The 19,078-nt window shown below is 42.4% G+C and overlaps 1 protein-coding gene across 4 annotated transcripts in view; it reads right to left on the bottom strand.

Moving 5' to 3' along the window:
- FILIP1 (filamin A interacting protein 1) overlaps window positions 1-19,078 on the bottom strand; it is a 79,935-nt gene that overhangs the window by 5,788 nt on the left and 55,069 nt on the right. For 3 of the 4 annotated variants that reach the window (XM_082218241.1, XM_082218240.1, XM_082218242.1), the window contains 2 exons: window positions 6,153-8,958; window positions 4,539-4,762 (listed from right to left, as the gene is read on the bottom strand). In XM_082218241.1, coding sequence (XP_082074367.1) covers window positions 4,556-4,762; window positions 6,153-8,958 — 3,013 coding nt within the window. In that variant the 3' untranslated portion in view covers window positions 4,539-4,555. The remainder of the gene's footprint in view (window positions 1-4,538; window positions 4,763-6,152; window positions 8,959-19,078) is intronic. The other variant, XM_082218239.1, reaches the window with a different exon arrangement.

The raw sequence follows: 19,078 nt of genomic DNA, 5'->3' as shown, positions 1-19,078 counted from the left end.
GGACACATGTATCTGAATATTTCTCCTTTTCAGGTAGCTACATTTGATGCTAAATATTCCACTGAACAAAGGCTCTATAACCTGAAATACTCAAGGAATCAAATTACAGGGATGCATTGATAGTCCCCATTCTGTTCATTGTTTCTCCTAGTTTGAGAACTTATTAAACTAATTTGCAAATGTCTAAATTTGCAGCCATTTTTGGCTTGCATATAATCCCCAATCCTACCCTGGCTATACTTCTTCTTATTTACTTATTTTTTAAAAAATAAGCTACCTATGTGCACAAGCCAAAACTTAAATCACAGCAGCAACAGAAATAAATAAACAAACCAATCATGGTCTTTAAAGGAGTGAGCTATTCTAGAATACTATCACTAGATGGCACTACTCTAATTTAACTTAAACAGCAATTGGTCCCTAGCATGTTTGGAAACAGCCATCAAAAATCATGAAGGTTATTTACCAGGTTGCCATTACTGAGTGTTTTGAAAAAAGGAACCTACAATTTACACCCGTATTTGCTCTTTTATAACAGATACAATAGCACACAATTCTTCAGTATCCAATTATAATAAGTAATAGCCTTGAGATCACACACAATAAGGCTCATACTGAACAGTTTGCATAAGGCTTAAGTATCATTAAATCCTAGTGATTAAATTATAATTTTAAATTAGTTCTCTTTACAACTGAGATTACTGCGTGCAAAAGGCGATATCTTTGTAGGGCCCTGTGACAAAATGCATAATATTTTGGCTACCACTCAGTTTGTTTAACTAAAATCCTTATCTGACTAGAACCTTTGTAGAGCATTTCTCCCTCCACCCTTCCTGTAAACAGGCGAAATTAAATCCAAATGAACTGCTGTTTGGCTTTGTAAATTGTTGACTACTACTCATTTGGAAATTTTATGTATCCCCAAAACTGAACATAGATAAAATAATAAGATGATTTTAAAATGAAGTCAACTTTTACAAGTGCAAACTATTAACTCAAGCTCCTCTTAAAGATCAGTCAAGATTAAGGGACTCACACTGATCTGGGAAAGAAAGAACATTATTCCCAATGAAAATAAGCCCCAAAAGAAGATCCAGCTGCCAGCAAATGACAGCTCCAATCAAACCCAGGAACATCAGCAGCAGATAAGCAATAAAAAGCATGTAAGAGGTCTTTTTAAAATAACCCTTACTGTAGTAGCCTGTGCTACAAGCCAGTTAAAACACAGGAGCGTGTTAGTTTACAATGAAAGTGTGATGTCCTTACATTGTAATCAAAATGACCCCAAACTCTGATAATCTCAAAAGAGTACCTCAGCGGATGAGCAATGTATTTAGTCCATCAAGCCTCAAGTTAATATAAGGCACTAAGAGTACTGAAGTAACAGCAATAGCTACAAAAATGATCTAGGCTACTGCAGCAGCAGCAAGAAGTTTAATTGCATCAATGGACAGTGTCCGGTGACCAAATTTCCATTTAAAGCCGTCTGATTTTGCTCAGATGGCTCTTGCACACACGTACCAGTTTATGTAATCCTGAAAGCAGAAATAATATGCATTGTTTTGGCACCCAGTGAAATATTTAGTGACTGCATGCTCAGTTTCCTCCTCCTTATGTGGGCAGGCTTTTCTCTACATGAAATCATGCAATCTTCCCTCCTCAAAGCAGGAGAATAGCTTTCTCCTATTTGCACAGCACCACCATAGGCTGTGCAGGAGCAGTGAATATAGGTGGTTAAGAAGCAAAGTCATGGGAGAATAGTGTTCAGGCTTCTCAGCCTGGCACGATCTGGTCCTTTATAATCAGCACCACTCTTTCTCTAACAGGGATGGGGAACCTGCAAACTGCCAGATATTATTGGACTACAACTCCCATCACCTCGACCGCTGGCCATGCTAGCTGGGGCTGATGGGGAGTCCAACAACATCTGGTGGGCCACAAGCTCCCTGCTCTTGCTTCATGAAAAGTCACCTCCCACACTGTGTCAACATGCAAGCCAGAAATAGATCCTAGGAGCGGCGACACGGATAGAAACTTTTCAAATGACTGGGTGTACGAAGCAGGGTTTAGTCACCACCTGAATGCACTTCCTTCCTATTTCCCATGCAAGTGAATGGCTGCCATTCACTCCTATGGATAAAGAAAAGCTTTGCTTGAGCTTGACACTGGCTGGGACCGGATGTGTCACTGTAATGTACAAGCCACATATACCTGACTCGTTCTAATAAGGGGCATTTTGCTGCTGGTGTAGGTAAAAGCCCGTTCCTTGATTTTTTCACTCTGTCACACTTTTTTCTGACCCAGAAACAAACATGAAGGTGGGAGGAGAGGGGAAGATGGAGGTAGAAGTGAGTTATCCCCTCCCCCTTTTTTTTGAGGAGGAGGAAGAATTGCATTAATCATTTGTACACACTTTGTCATTCCTTCCATTCATTGCATTAAGAAAATTCTGGCATAAAGCAGCATTCTCTCTGCTCCTGGCTGGAGAGACAGAAAAGGAGCTGGCTCTGCCACAGCCTTACCACAGAAGGGAAAAGTGGAAAGCATTGTTAAGTCAGCTATTGTGTGCACCCGTGAGGAGGGAAGGCAGAGAAAATAGAGAGAAAACCCCCTCCAAGCTTGGCACTTGGTTGGTGCTGGCTAGGACAAGTTGTGTCATTGTAATATACAAGCCTCACATCCCTCACTCCTTCTCATAACGGGCATTTGCTATTGATGTAGGTAAAGGCTAGACGAGTAAACCAAAATGTCAGCGAAGATCTGTGGCACCTCAAAGACAAAAAAAACCACCCCAAACATTTATTGTGGCATAAGCTTTTTGTAGGTCAGAGCACAATTTGATGAAGTAGTGTCTGCCTGGCCCCATGAAAGCGTCCGCCATAGATAAAGGTGCCTCGGGGCTGCAACAAACTAATCCAGCTGCCCACCTGGAATCTGAAATGCCAGCAAAACACTGCAGCCCATAAACACACTAGTGAAGAAGAAGAAAATTCTGTTCCACTAGATAGGGATGAGGGACCTGCAGCCTTCCAGATGTTGTCAGACTACAACTGCCATAACCTTGGCCTATTCTCCCATGCTGGTTGGGGAGCGGGGAGTTCACCAACATCTGGAGAGGAGAGCCTTGCACTGTCCTTGCACTAGAGTTGTTGTTGTTTAAAAAAATCAATACTTGTGGCTCTTAGCAGACCAAGGTATAGTTAATTCCCAAACTCAGGCATTCATATTTTACTTACAGCCATTGATGGCAGTCTTCCTTTTATAGACTTCTACCTCAGACTACTTTTAAACTACACAATCTCTCTGCAGTTCAGTTTCGTCTCCTAATGGACAAATCCATTCACTCTGCTTTAAGCACTTCACCCTTTTGATTGTCACTGATTGCACAGAGGTCCTTTTTGGTACTGTGCATACTTTCCCCCTTTCCTCCAGAATGGAGCCATTGAGGAATTTGTTGCTGAATTTCCGCAGGTCATTCAACTAGATCGTTACAAAACAAAAAGGAAGAAAAGAAAGGGGAAAGTGCAGCTTGGCAGAAGATTTTGCATGTCAAGTCACCTCTGCCAGAGGTTAAAGGTTTTGGTTGTAGCTGTTTACTTCCTTCAACAGAAATGCTCATAAACAGTTGGGATTCTAATAGACAAACACAGTTATAATGGCAGCCAGTCATATTCACACAAAATTCCACTCTCAAAGCATGCTTTCAGAAATAAAAGCAAAGCACTGCAATGCAGGCAGAAGACACACAGTTTGGCCAGATGTTCCTAAGTCCAGGTGTTGACAAGATAAATACAGGTGTGATCTTGTGGCACCAACATATTCATTGTTTTAGATATCATCTCTCTTTCTAACTAAAGTCTGCCAGCAGGACCTCTCTCTCACTCCTGCCAACATGCTTTCATTAGGACCATCCCAGATCAAAAGGTAGATGGCATAAATATAAGGTTGTTCACTTGCTGCAGATTTTAACCATTGGCATGAACAAGAATGATTTAATTGAGTTTGTTGAGCCTTCAGTTAGGTCCAACCTGAGTTTGGGAATAAAAAGATCTGCAAGATCAAAAACCCTAATGATCTACACCTAGAATACACTCCTAACCCTTCCTGCAGTGCAGGAATGATACCTGTTGTATTTAAATGAGGAACTTGTATATTGCCTGTTGCTATCTCAGAACAGTTCGAACTAGATAGATGTGGTTTGAAAAGGAGCAGCAGTAAAGTGCTCAACTTTACTGGCAAACTACTGACTAAAATGATCATGTGCAGCAAAATAAGGGGGACTTGAAAGAGGTAAATCTAAACAGCAGCCCCATTTTAGAACTTGCTGAACTAGACCATTTTTAAAAAAAGAAAGGGGGGTTTCTTTTTTACTCAGCAGAGAGGAAAGGAAGAAGGGATTATTACAGTCAATAGGTAAGACATGCATGCATTAGTATAAGTGACAGCTTCAGCAGACTTAATTAGTATGTGCAAACACTAACAACTAAACAGGACAGGGGGCTTATTTCCATGGTAGCAGTAAAACCTGCAGAACATACCCCCTTAGCCACTGCCCTCAGCCCTTCCCCCCACCAAGGGAGGCAGAGCTACTGGCTGAAGACTTCTTCAGTTCTATTTTCATAGACTGAGTCTCGGCTCGAGGCTCGAATTTGGTCTGATTTCCTGATCCTGGGGCTGTCACTACTGGCTTCCCGGCTTTCATACCTTTAGATACAGGGATTCGGGTGGGTGTAGGTCTCTGGGATAACCCATCCTGTCCCGTCTGCAAGACAAGGAAGAAAAAACATAGCAGTGGAATAAAGACAGATTTTGGTCAAGTTTCCTGTTTGTGCCCCCGGTGTCATCTGAGATGCCTTCTGTGAGGAAAAGGAGAGAACAGTAATCCTCCTAGTATCTCTTTTTTTAAAAAATAAATATAATTTTTATTAAGTTTTCTATATTTCATTACATATAAAAAAAATTAAAATCCATAACTTAAAGCATTGCTTAAATAAAGCATCAACTTCCTTCCCTCCCTGATAGACTTCCACACACCATTACCAATTTCTTCGCATACCTATATCCACTTTTTTACCCTACATCAATCTTTTAGCAATCACCTTCTTATATGTAAATCAGCTCCTTAATTTCCCATTGCCAAACATTTCAACTCAAACCTACAAGCGTTTTCAACTGTTTACAGTTTTCTTTCATATAAAGTAAAAATTTGCCCCCGTCTTTTTATAATCCTCCTAGTATCTCAGTGCTCGAAGGACAGGAAGAAACATGTGGACTCACCACCCACTGTCAGGGCTGGAGTCAGATGCACATCAGCATGAAGAAGCAGAGTAAGTTGCCAGAGTGTTAACTCTTTATTCAAGGAAATGGCATACAACTCAGCAACCCTTGCCCCTACAGAGCAGTTGCCAGGACTGAAGGTCCCTGCCATCCACCCTTTCTATGGCTCCTCCTCTCCCAGATGTTTCCCAAGGAGTCTCAGAATAGGCAACAGTGTGTGTGTGTGTGTGTGTGTGTGTGTGTGTGTGTGAAGATTAGAGTTTTAAAGGGATATATGCTAAGTGCTATGCCCTAAAAAGCAAGCATAGGAAATCTCTGGCCCATCAGTTCTTTTTATATAGCCCCACAGTGCTTCCCCTAAGGCAGGTATCCCCAAATTCAGCCCCCCAGCTGTTTTGGGACTACAACTCCCATCATCCATAGCTAACAGGACCAGTGATCAGGGATGATGAGAATTGTAGTCCCAAAAGAGCCGGAGGGCTGAGTTTGGGGATGCCTGCCCTAAAACATCCCTTTCCCCACCCCATTCTTTGGGAGCTTGTGCCCCCATGACTTTTCCCAAAGGGAATTTGGCCCTTAGGGAGGAGAAAGATTCTCCAACCCTGCCCAAAACACTCAACAAAGGTACTTCTAATCTCTCCCTCTGGCATGAGAAAGAGGAGGTGAAGGAGGAGAGTGACGTCAAGATTTGCTGCAGCCATTCATTAAAAAAAGCAACAGCGGTTTTCCATGTCATCTTGAGTCAGGCCACCAAATTCCTAAGCCAAGTTGAGGATGAGCCCAGATCTCTCAGATCCAAGGCCAACTCTCAAAAATCATATTTCCCCCTACCATATTGCATGCAAACATATTCCACAAGATTCCCTATTGCTTACCATGGATTGTGTTCCTCGGGTGGATGACGTAGTAACTGGAGTTATAGTGATGGTACTTGTCACTTTGCTTGCTCCAGGCCTTGAGGATATGTTATTCCTGGGGGAACGGAGGACAGTCCCAGTCATCACCTCCTTCTCTGCTGCTACATTCATAGGCCTGACCGTTATCACAGGGCTTGCTCCTTCTTGAGAACTGCCAGGTGAGCGTTTAAACTGAGACCCTAAGTGGATGTGAATTTTGTTGTCCTCGGTCGTTATAATGTTCGTGTTGGCATTGTACTTTCGGACGGGAGTTGGGACAGTTTGTTTTTCCGGCGTCACTCTAAACACAGCCCTCCCCATGGTCATGTCCTGTGATTCTGGAGACATGGTAATGTCTGCAGGTGCTGCCGAGGTAGACACTGTCATTATCTGAATTGGTGATACGGGTCTTTCCATGAATGGAGACTTTGGGCTCTCAGAAGATTTCTCTCTGGAGAAAGTAGTTATAGTTACTGGAGACATGGCTCGCTCTGGGCCCGCTGGGCTCTCACCCCCTTTTCCTTTTTGGGACATGACGTTAGGAGAGGGAATGATGGTAATCCGTGGTTTCTGATTCCCCAAGGTTGGGATAACGGTGGTGCTGGAGAAGAAATCTTCAGCTGTTGGACTAGTAATCTCCAGAGTAGCTGTGCTGTTCTCGTGATCTGGAGTTACCCGAATGTGGAGAGGCTGCCCTTGCTTTGGAGAAAGGACAACCTCCCCAGGACGCTCTGGGCTGGTTTGTATTCTGGCTCCTTTTTCTGGAGTCACCTGAGAGCCATTTTCTCTTTTTTTCATCCATGGGATCCAGGATTTTCTCATGGTAAGGTCATTTGCCGCGGGAGGATATCTGTCAAGCACAGATGACCTCTCGCTGGGCTTTTTGAGCCCAACCTGTCGAAGATTGCTCATAATGTGGTTCTCCTCCTGGAAGGATTTCCTTATGAACACAGCGGGTGTCTCCTCTTCTGCTGTTTCGCTGTTTACTGCATCAGTTTGTACTCCGGTGGATGTAACAGGCACATCTACCATCCTTCTCCCATTCATACTGGGTCTCAGGGCACGGCTGTAGCGTTTAGACAGCTCAAGCTCTTTCGTCAGATTCAGCACCTCCTGGCCCATGGCTTTGTTCTTATTTTCTTCTTCCAGAAACCTTTGCTGAAGGACTGAGTAATCCACTTGGAGCTGAGAAAGCTGGTCTTCTTTGTTCATCAGCTCATGAATTTTCTCTTTGAGAGCCTGCACTTCTGCTTTTAAGTCTCTGCTTTTCGCCTCTTCCAGTCGAAACCTTTGCCTCAGCTCTGCCTCCTGAGTCACTGCCTCTCCCTTCTCTATTGCTTTGTTTTTTGCAATCTGGAGCTTCATTTCTTCCAGCTGCTGAGAAAGACAGTTAGCTTTATCCTGCTCAGTCCTAAATTTTTGCTCCAGCTGATCATATTCATCCTCCGTCTTCATCAAGTCTCCTTCAACAACTTCCAATTGCTTGAGACGCTTCTTCAGTCTTTCAATTTCAACTGTTAGCTCTTTAATTTTGTTGTCCTCTTGTCCAGAAAGCCCAGTCCCTTTTTTAACGCGGCCTCTGGCTATTTCCCTTTCTACCTCCTCTATGCCATCAATCCTTTTCTTCAGCAGATCCACTTTGCAGTTCAGCTCAGCGGACTTTTCTTCCTCGCTCTTCAGCTTGCCAATTAACTCATCCCTTTCCTTTGTCAAGCTGGATACTTTCTCCTCCATTTCAGATTTCAACTTCAACAGTTTTTTGCTCTCATCTATTAGTTTCTCAGTCACTTCCATAACTTTGCCTTGCTCCACCTTGAAGTTCTTATTCAAGCTTTCAACTTTTCTCTCTTCCTGCTTTATCTTATCCACCATGTTCTTTCTCTCATCAACCAGCATGACAGTAAAAGACTTCAGCTTTGTCAGGTCATCTTTCAAGTTTAATTCAGCTTTCTCCAACTTACTCTCTGAAGACTCAAGATCCTTCACTCGCGTCTTCACCACTTCCAACTCATTGATCAAGTCTTTGGTTAAGTTCTTTTCTTTCTCCAGGTTCAAATGCAGGTGAGTGCATTCGGATTTGCTTTTGTTGAAAGCCTCCTCCAACCTTTCCAGTTCAGACATTCTCTTCTGCAGTTTCTCCACCTCAAGCCTCAGTTCTTTGCTGTGATGCTCCTCTTCTTGTAGTTTCTTTTTAAGCTCCTTACACTGAGATTCAGTCTTTGTGATCTCCTCGTCTTTGCCTTCCATCTCAAGCACCCGCTTGCGGAGGTTTTCCACCTCAGCCATCAAGCTGGAGTTCCCGCATTCCCCTTTGGCTATTTTGTCTCTCAATTCCCGAAGCTCTTCTTCAGTCTTCTGAAGGTTTTTGTTGGTTTCTTCCAGCTCCTCAATTCTCCGGGTTAAACCAGCCAGTTTCAGCCTGAGCTGTTTATTGTGCGACTCTTGGCTAGCCAGTTTGGCAGTCATCTCCTCATGCTCTTGGGAAAAGGAGGATGTCTTGTGTTCAAGTTCTGCCTCTAGCTTCATTAGCTTCTGCCCATCCTCTTTTCCTTTGGTACCCAGAATCTTAAGTTTCTCTTCTTCTTCCCTTAGTTTTTGAGTTAGATCTTGTATTTTCTGGGTTTGCTGATCCAGTTGTTCAATGTGCATCTGTCTTTCATCCACAAGCATGAGTGCAAATGACTTGAGTTTGACCAATTCTTCTCTTAGCTTGTTGAGCCTTTTTGCATGCTCTTTTTCCTTTCGGGCTTGGTAGATCTTTTCCTGTTCAAGAAGCTTCTTTAGTCTGAGGAAGGGGAAAACACACAGTGTTATAAGCTTCTTTTAAAAAGAACACAATAATAATTCCTACTACCTAAACTATGCATATCTCTAAGCAAGGGGGGGGTACATGTAGGGCTTCAGATGTTGCTGGATTCCAACTCCCATCAGCACCAGGCAGCATGGCCAATGGTCAGGGATGATGGGAGTTGGAGTCAAGCAACAATTGGATGGCTATAGGTTCCCCATCCCTACAAGTTCCCCATCCCTTCTCTAGGTGCTTGTACATATGAGTACACCCAAAATTACCAAAATGTGCAGCATGCTATTCCTTTAAGGGGTGAGTACATTAAGGGTTCTTTTAAAAGTACATTCCTTGGGAGCTGTTGTGCATAATGTTGCACAACTTTTAACAAGAAAGGGCAGGAAGGAAATTCTCCTTTTGATCCTCTCTTTCCCCAGCCACCAGATCTTTTTCACCAGAAAATTTCTCAACTAATGTACATACAGTCATTGAAACATGTACTACCTTCCCTATAGATGGCATCTATCTGTACTATATGTAAGTCATTGGTCTAGTCCAACCAGGATCCTCTTCTGTTCTAATGTTATCCAAAGCTTGGGTAACATTAGAGCATAAAATCTCTTATGGATCAGACCAAAGGTTTACATTTACCCTTTTCCATCACTGTAAAGTTGAAACATTTTCTATGCCTCTCTGCCTCTTCAGAGACATCTTGTACCAATGATTACATGACTACACATCTGATGCCTGGTCTTCTATGTATTGAAAGCCAAGGCTTAAACTACAAAAAAACTGGGGTTGGGTTAGAGTTCATGTTCATTAGCAGGCAGTTGTGTGTGTATATATAAGTGAAAACTCTGGCTTAGTTCCAGTTCAGACACTAACGTGGATCAGTAACTTCAAACCCAAAGAATACAAATTATTATCTCACTCTTACTATTATTATCTCACTCTTACTAAATAATTTTTTAAAATTCTAATATGCCAGTTGCCCAAACTTCATCTATAACTATAAGTCATATTTGCTCACTACAACAGAATGAATTTCAGTCCCCAAATGTTCTTTCCACATTGATGAGCATAGTAGGAACAGTGGACAGAGGCTTAGCTCATCCTGCCCCCAGCTGTAAGAAACAGAGAAGTATAATCCCATTATACAAATCTGTGCCCAGATTTAGAATACTGTGTGCAATTCTGGTTACCCAAACAGAATGCTGTAGAGCTGGAAAAGGCACAGAAAAAAACTACAATGGTCAAAAGCTTGGAACAGTTTCCATGGAAAGGCTCAAGAACATGGAGCTTCAGAGAGTGTGTGCTAAGAGGGAACATCACAGAGATTTATAAAAGTATGCATGATTAGAACAGGAATGGGAACCTGTGGCTCCCAGGGGTTGCTGGACTACAACTCCCATTATCTGTCACTACTACTGGTCATGTAGGCTGGGGCTGATGGGAGCCTGAGTCCAACATCATCTGAAGGGCTATCTCATGGACGTTCCCCATCCTTGAACTAGGAAGAACACATTTAGAGATGCTTGTGCAGCTGACAAACCATTGGGTTATCCCTCCTGGCGATCCTTAGCCAATCATGGCAGGGAGGAGAAATGGCCAATCAGGAGAGAGTGAGGATGGTAAAGGGATAATTTGACGGTTTAAGCAGCAGAAAAGGGCATGGCAATGGAAGCAGCTTGTGGTGCAAAGGGGTTTATCAGGAAGGATAAACCTGATTAATTTCCTCAGGGGAAGGGGGGGCTTACAAAGGGGCTGGGGTGTTTTACAGGCAGAGTAAAAGCAGATAGCCATTCTGGGATGAAATAAGATTTCATAGAAGCAGCTCTCTTGCTGGGAATTTTTAAAAAATCTTGTTTAATAGTGAAACTATCAAGCTTTATCTTCCATTGAGTGTTTATTCATAAAAATATAGTTTTCGTTTCCATTGTGCCCCAGCTTTAATTTATGCGCAGTAAACTGTCACGGGAACCCCAATATTGATAGTTCTTGCTGCATATTTATATTGTATGCTGCCACATTTTGAGAATTTCTGAATTCTCAGTTGTTAATAGACATGGAGTGACCGAGGTTAAGAAACAGACTCTGTCACCTTGCCCTGCTCCCCTCTTCCCTGAGGTAGTTTGTCACAATCTGTTCTCCTACCTGAGACTCAAGAGACATGCTATGGGGTTGATTGGCAGTAGGTTCAGGAAGCACATCATTATTTTGAAGAAGCAGAATAAGTGCCATTAGTAACAACCTTAAATGGGGTTTTAAGAGGGTTAGGCAAATTCATGGAGGATGTCTTCAATTTCACATGCAGCATTGGCACATCAGGCATCTCTGGCCCAGGATAATGTTGCACTGGCTTGCTAATGCTGTTCAATGGCTGAGAGCATAGCTTAAAGTAGAAGTCAGTGTATCAAATCCACATAGGCCAGTTATTTGTGCCTTGGTCATATTGTGACCTTGTGACAGTGGCAAAGACTGTCTAGGGAGGTAGAATGCTCTCCTTCACTGAAGGTATTAAGCTGAGATCAGCACCAGTTAGTGGAGTGGGGCAGGGAGTGTAGCTTTGCTCACTTAATAATAATAATAATAATAAATTTTATTTGTATCCCGCCCTCCCCAGCCGAAGCTGGGCTCAGGGCGGCTAACAACAACTTGCCTTCTAAACACTGAGCATCACTGCTAGTTCCTGTGACAGAGAGAGTGCGGTGCAACTCAGTGGTGAAGAAAATCTGGCACTCCTGCCATCACACCTGCCCCATGCTAAACGCAACCTTTCTCAAGAACCACCAGGGATGCTCAGTGTTCAGAAGGCCGGTGACAAACACCACCCTACTAGCAACTACTGGTTCAGACTAAAATATTTGTAAGCCTGGCTTAATCAAAGTGTTCCTTGCTTCTGGAATTCTAACACTCAGCGGTTATCTCAAGCTCAAAGTCTCAACTAGCCAGACCTTGTCATTTACCGTAATTAGAAGAATATAAAAAACCAAAAGAATCACACTTAATTTGGAATATTCAGAAATTTCCAGATTAGCCCAGAGTTTATCGCTTCTCTGAAATGAACTATAGATCGATATTTCTCTAGAGATCAGAGTTCCTTTTACCATGCTTTGAGTTGGTCAAGAATAAGGGTTCTGAAAAGGAGAACCCAAACGTAAAGCAATATTTTAACTAGTATAAACCTATATTATTGCAGGAAGAGAGCAGAATCAGTGCTATTATTACTGTTCTGCTTGTATTAACTGCCATCAGTGGGTACATCACTGCAGGCTTTAGAACATTCCAGATTCAATGAAGTTTTCTCCTTAAACAGCCAATTTTACTACTCTTTAGAGTAGAAGCAAATACTTCTCTATAAAGCTATTTAAAGTTCAAGTTCACATAATATTTTCATGTTTCCTCTTACCAGAAATATTTAAAGAAATTTCCAGAAAGTAATAAGATGTTTTTATAACTCTGCTTTTACAACCTACAAACCAAGCAGTCATGGATTTAAAAATAATAATAATTGACACATATCTAAGCATGTGTAAAACTATTGCCTAAAGAATCACTGAGGAAACTGTTCAGCCGGTCCCCTTATTAAGAATTACACAAAGGTTACTATGAATTTTCAGACATGGAAAGCACTTTCATGGAGGCTAAGCCCAAAATAATCTACTTCTGGATTGTATGTATTTTCTTACAATGAAGTAAGGAACTCCTAGCTGCACAAGCACCCAGCCTCTGGGTCCCCTCCTCAGCAACAGCTGCTCCCCAATGAACAGCTGAGAGGAGAAAGGGCTCTGATGTTGTGAAAAGTGTACAATTGCAGCTCTTTCCTCTGCAATTATCTGCTACAAGGAGATGAAAGCAGAGGGGAAAGTGTCTGTGCAAAGAGAGATTGGATTTCCTGCAGATATGCAAAAAGCCATCCATGCATTTTTGCACCTGAATGCCTGCAAGTTTGGGGGCTGCAGTTGGATTTTGAAGATGGAGGCACTGAATAGCAATGTGGCATAGCTTGCAATACAGCTGTGGTTTGGCATTATTTGCATTCTTCTGTTGGGATTACAGAGTTCTTTTTGCCCCCCCCCCCCGACAAGGCAGTTCTATTGAATAGCAGTCTTATCAATCAATCAATTTTAAAACTTTTCTCTCTCTTTTCTTTTCCCAAAAAGTCAATAGAGAAAATGAAACAATACTGAGTAGAGTTTCCTCTTGGGAATCTGTTGTGAGGGGTTGTGGTGGATCTAGCCCGCTCACTACTGGAATACAGCCTCCAACAACTTTCAGAGTGATAATGCAGCCCTCACCTTGTCCCATATGGAAGAGTTCTCCATTTAAGAAAAACATGATGGCCCTCAACTCAGCCAGCCTTAAAGTAAACTTCCTCAGGGAGCTATCCAGCATTTGCTCTTAAGGGCTGTCTTGCTGAATGTAAATATATTTCAACAGCTTATTGTGAAATGCACAACAAACCCTGGTTGTGTCCTAGTTGCCTCTTGTTTCTGTGCAAAAGCTATCATATTTAGTAGCTGTGCATCATCAACATCATCTGTTACTTCAAGAGCTTTTAAGCAGTCGACCGTAAATAGGAATTCACAATCCTTGCTCATATGCTTATAATCTATGAAAAGGTTCAGGCCCACATTGTGTTTTTACAAAGGTGTACATTTCTTCTCCCCACGCAAGGATAGTGTGGATTCCCTGAAAAACCACAATCTGGGATGAGGGCTCCACAAGAAAACAAGGGCTTGCATGATCTGCACACATGACTATGTGAACAAGTTTATTTCTGACACCATATGTAGGGGGGAACTCAGGTGCTCTGATCCAGCCATTGTCACGCTTTAAATAAGATAATGTTTGCATGACTATCTGTACCATAATGTGGACAGAGCTGCGCATCCAGCTGAAAGCAGCCTGGTGTGGATAGACTGCAGCCATACAAAGAAAAATGCACATTCTAACATGCATGAGACCTTTGAGGAGACATGTTTGAGACTGCACAGCAAGTAAATGAAATGCACATAAGTATGAGAAATGGCAGTGGTGGGAAACCTGTGGCCCTCCAGATAATGATGAACTTCAGCTGCCATCCTCTCTGGCCATTGGCTATTCTAGCTGGGGCTGATGGAAATTGTAGCCCAAAAACAAGGCTAAGGCATGCTGTTTTAGGCTAGCCCTCAACCTGAGCCCCCAGTAATCTATAACATGGAAATAATTGTATTGCTCTAACTTATGTAGTTGCTGTAAAGATTAAGATGGCTTATGTGACATCCTGTGACATACGACATGCTACCTCTATCACGTGTGTGTGTGCATACGTGTGTGTCTATACACACACACACACGCTAGGTAAGCAAGCATGATGTGCCCAATTCACCACTCAGGTTTTTTGACTGGTCAGATAAAGAAGGTAGCATTGAAAATAACCTTGTTTGTTAAAGTCTAAACCACAGAGCCTAGGGCTTGCTGATTGGAAGGTCGGCGTTTTGAATCCCCGCGGCAGGATGAGCTGCTGTTGTTTGGTCCCAGCTCCTGCCCACCTAGGAGTTCAAAAGCATGTCAAAGTGCAAGTAGATAAATAGGTACCACTCTGGCGGGAAGGTGAACAGCGTTTCCGTGCGCTGCTCTGATTCGCCAGAAGCGGCTTAGTCATGCTGGCCACATGACCCGGAAGCTGTACACCGGCTCCCTCAGCCAGTAAAGCGAGATGAGCGCTGCAACCCCAGAGTCGGCCACGATTGGACTTAACGCTCAGAGGTCCCTTTACCTTTACTTATATGTCACCTTTCTTCCATTAATAAACTCAAGATGCAATAATGAGGTTCCAAGGTGGACTCTTATCCAGGCTATTGACCTTTTTAAGGTGGCTGCCACCACGTGCTTTCAGAACATGCCTTGGGATTTGCCCTATTAAAAATTATGCCAAATAAATAAACAATTCCAATTCACTGGAACTAGAAAATCATTTTACAAAGTAGTTAAAGATTAATCCAGCATGAACACCAACTGCTTTTGTTGAATACAGTGCAAGACAAATTCCCCCTGTTTTAGAGCAGTGGCATATCTCACTTGTTTCAAATGCCCTGATGGCTTTCCCAACACACTGTTTTGTAGCAATCACATTAACAGCACAAGCCTACTCAGAAGTAAGACCCACTGAGCTCAGTGGGCCCTAATCTGAGGTAAGTAAACACAGGATTACAACCTAAAGAGTACTCACAACACAGAATGCTTATAGGACCAAACAATTCAATGTCTTGGTTACATAATAAGCAATTATCAGTACAGAGTTCAACAAAAAAAGATCTATGCCAATGTGAAGCAAAAGATTTAAAGCTCTGCCAAGGCTGTATTTGGTCTAGGTTATCCTTCCCTTAAGAACTTGTGAATTGTCTTCTGCACAATGAAATGAAAACCGAACCACAAAGTAACTCCAAGAAAAGATTCAGTTTCATAGCATCTCTCTATTTACAAGGTCAGAACATGCCATACCTTGAAAGTCAGGCTGTGTTTTGATGCAAGGTAGAGCTTTCCCTCCCCAAGTCAGTCAACAGGGAGATCCGAACTATTCTAGTTTTAAAAGCTTCAGTTAATTTGCCGCTGTAACGAAGCACATGTCTGTACTTCCCTGTTACATGCAACAGGCTCTTAGCAGAGTCTTCTTGCCAAGCAAATCCATTAGCGCAAGTACTGAAAAATGTGCATACACAAGAAGCAACATTTTGGAAACAAACAAAACAGCAGAGTGTGGTTTTCTTACCTTCTCCTAATGAGGAGCACTTTCGATTCCCCCTCCCTGCCTCTCTTTGCAAGAGTTTGCTAGTCTGCAGGCCCTGCTTAGCCCCTGCTCTACAGGGAATTAGCCATCACATTCCAGCCATGTCATCAGAACAATGAAAGGTGAATGTTGTGCAAAACAGCTTGGGACCACTCACTGATGATGTCATCCCTCCCTTATATGGTTCATTATTGTGCAGATTTAACTTTGGGCAGTGAGGGGGGGTGGAGCCTCACTACTTCAGAAAGCAAAGGAAAACAGTGGCTAGAGAAAGGCTTGGGGGGAAGTAGGGGGGAAGGTAGGTACAATAGAAGTGTATTCTCATCCTCCCCCCCCAATCCCCCCCTCTTCCAAACTAATTGAACTCCAGCCAGTTCCATTCAAACATGTGTTCAAGCTGCAACTGCAATCCTTTCAGAATCAGCCTAAGGAGCTGAAATCACACAGCATGAAAGTAAAGTAAAACCATTATTTATCTATTATGGATTCCCATCCTAAATGCAGCACAAAGGACAATGGAAGCTGAAATGACCCCCTCCACCTAAAAATTACAGGAAGGGTATGCTCTCTTCTAGAGACTGTTTATTATAGTTGCTATACATCTCCTAAATAGACACTAGGTTAACTTAGGAATTTACATGCCCAAAGTCTGCTTGTAACTCAGAAAAAAACTGGGTTGCAATTTTAAAAAACAACACTGAAAATCCAGTCTGCAATTGTTGTGTATTTAAGAGACAGCTGTGACATAATGCTTGAGGGTATGAGATTGCTGTTGGACTAACAGCATCACTCTACAAACAAGTCCTGATTTATATAGAATCAGCCACTTTATGAGTCCCCAGGGGGTCATCCTACGGCAGCTAAATCTGGGTTACACTGTCATTGAATTAAATGTCATTTGGTGTACATTCACATGACCAGTGAAGAAAGACATGCTGATATGCATTTTCCCCAAGCTAGGCTGAAGGTGGGTGTGCTACCTTTCTGGAAGTTTGGTAGCATCATCTGAAATCAAACTTTTCCACACACCCTTATTTATAACAGCTGCAGTTTAGAAGACGAATCAGGTCAGCGCTCCCCCCCCCATCAATGCATCTTCATGCTAGCAAAAACTTCACAGAATCATAGAATCGTAGCGTTGGAAGGGACCACAAGGGTCATCTAGTCCAACTCCCTGCAATGCAGGAATCTTTTGCCCAACATGGGACTCGAACCCACAACCTCGAGATCAAGAGTCCTGTGGTCTACTGAGTTATCAGTTTTCATCTGTTTAATTTCCGCCAGAGGTATTTTTCTTGACAGATTTGATTCTTTATTTTCCCCCTACCTTCCTGTGAGAACGCTAAGCAAATTGCAGTAGTAAAAACAAATCACAAATTACTTTATAAACAATAATTAAATAATTAAGAACTAGATCAGTAGCAACCAAACACCTATTTATCCTCCTAAGCTGTATTTCATGCTGCTCAAAAGCGCAGACTTGGTTGGCCAAACCCCAAGGACTTGCTACTGCAACACTTAGGGCTTGTCCCCACTTCCACTTGTCCCATGACTAAAAAAGAGTGAGTCCAAGCAGTTTTCCCCTTGACCCACTCCTTTCCCAGGGATAACCCATTCTTCAATGCTAAATTAGAGCAAATGTCAATCTGGAAGATTGCTGTTTGCTCCGACTGAGCGCTAAAAAGTGGTTTTGTAATTCCCAGTTCTGCTAACTCTCAGCACCCTTAACAAACTACAGTTTCCATAATTCTTTGAGGGAAACCATGGCTGTTGAATTAGCATCTGAATACAGTGGTGCCCCGCAAGACGAATGCCTCGCAAGACGAAAAACTCGCTAGACGAAAGGGTTTTCCGGTTTTGCATTGCTTCGCTAGACGAATTTCCCTATGGGCTTGCTTCGCAAGATGAAAACGTCTTGCGCTTTTTAAAAAAAGCCGCTTGAAGAGGCGCAGTTGCAACGGACCGTGCTTCACAAGACGAAAAACATCGCAAGACGAAAAGACTCGCGGAACGAATTCTTTTCGTCTTGCGAGGCACCACTGTACTTCAAATGTATGGTGTGGCTGTGATCTTGATAAGATCTTTTCAACTGTGCTTGACTGAGGCCAGGTGTTTTAGATCCACCCTCTCCATAAAACTACCTTGGTATCATAAATGCCGTATGTTGCATTGTGCCTTATGGTCTGCATTAATTAAATGAGGAGATGACGGCCACCAGTTTTGGGTTCCATACTCAGAAGCAGTAGCTTCTTCTTGCAACCATGCTGCTTAAGTTCCAGGAATCAGCCCCCTTTTAAACATAGATTTCAGGACTGTGCTTTTGCATCAATTAAACCCTGCTTTGGCTTCTCTCTTCATGCTTCTTATCTCATGCGATGGAACTCATGCAATGTAGTAAAGGTAACACCCACAGAACTCCTAGATTCCTTGGCTACATTGCTTAAATCCTCTACAAACAAAGCCAGATGCTTGTTGCAAAAGAACAAACAACTATTCCCCAGGATTCCCGTTTACTTGCTGCCATGAAAAGTGCACTGCAAACAAGGAATCACCATCCTTAAAGAAGCCGTATCTTAATGACGCTCCAGGTTACTGTATGCTCAGAGGTGAGGCTTCTAGAAAATGATCATATTTCTATGCAAACCTGCAGATTTCCACCTGTGCAGTGCTTAATGCATGTTAATGAGTTCCTAGAACCTATTTGGTGGAGGGAAGGGTGGGTTTTTTTAATCATGGGAAAAAGGAAAGCTGGCTGTTTTTAATATAAATATATTGCATTACTCATGTTGTGCCTCTTGGGAAAGTATTAAATAAAGAGAAATAAAACATATCCTTGAAAAAAGAATGCTGGAAGAGGGAAGAGGATTGCAAGCTGTGCTGATTCTGGGCTATACATTTTATATTACTTACATCATATTCCCTAAAAACCCCTCACTTAGTAAACTTAAGCTGAACAACTGGCCGTAGTCACCAGCCGTGCTTTTATTTAAAACAGGTCATTCCAGGCAGATGTTATAAAACATTATATTATTCTCTTGAGGCTTTTTTCTCCCTCTGAATTGATGGGCTGAGGCGCTGTTTTTTCTTCTTCTTTAAATCACGCCGTGAATTGTTCTATATCTCCCTGTTATGCATTTATTGCCTTTTATGGAGTATGATTCATGAACTAAACATAATTTATTTAAAAGCATTTCTGTTTGACTGGGGAGAATTCAGGCTTTTCTCAAAGCATATGACCAGATGGTGGGGTGGAAAGCCCTGGGGTTGATCCTGTCCCATTCCTCTTCCTCCATCAATGCATGGCTTCCATTTGCTTGAATGATACAGTGCCGGTCTCTTTGAAAGCAT

The sequence above is a fragment of the Podarcis vaucheri genome, assembly GCF_965113315.1.
Source record: "Podarcis vaucheri genome assembly, chromosome: 3".
NCBI classification, from domain to species: Eukaryota; Metazoa; Chordata; class Lepidosauria; order Squamata; family Lacertidae; genus Podarcis; species Podarcis vaucheri.
Note: the sequence above shows the minus strand (reverse complement) of the source record. Positions and strands in the feature narration are given on the sequence as shown.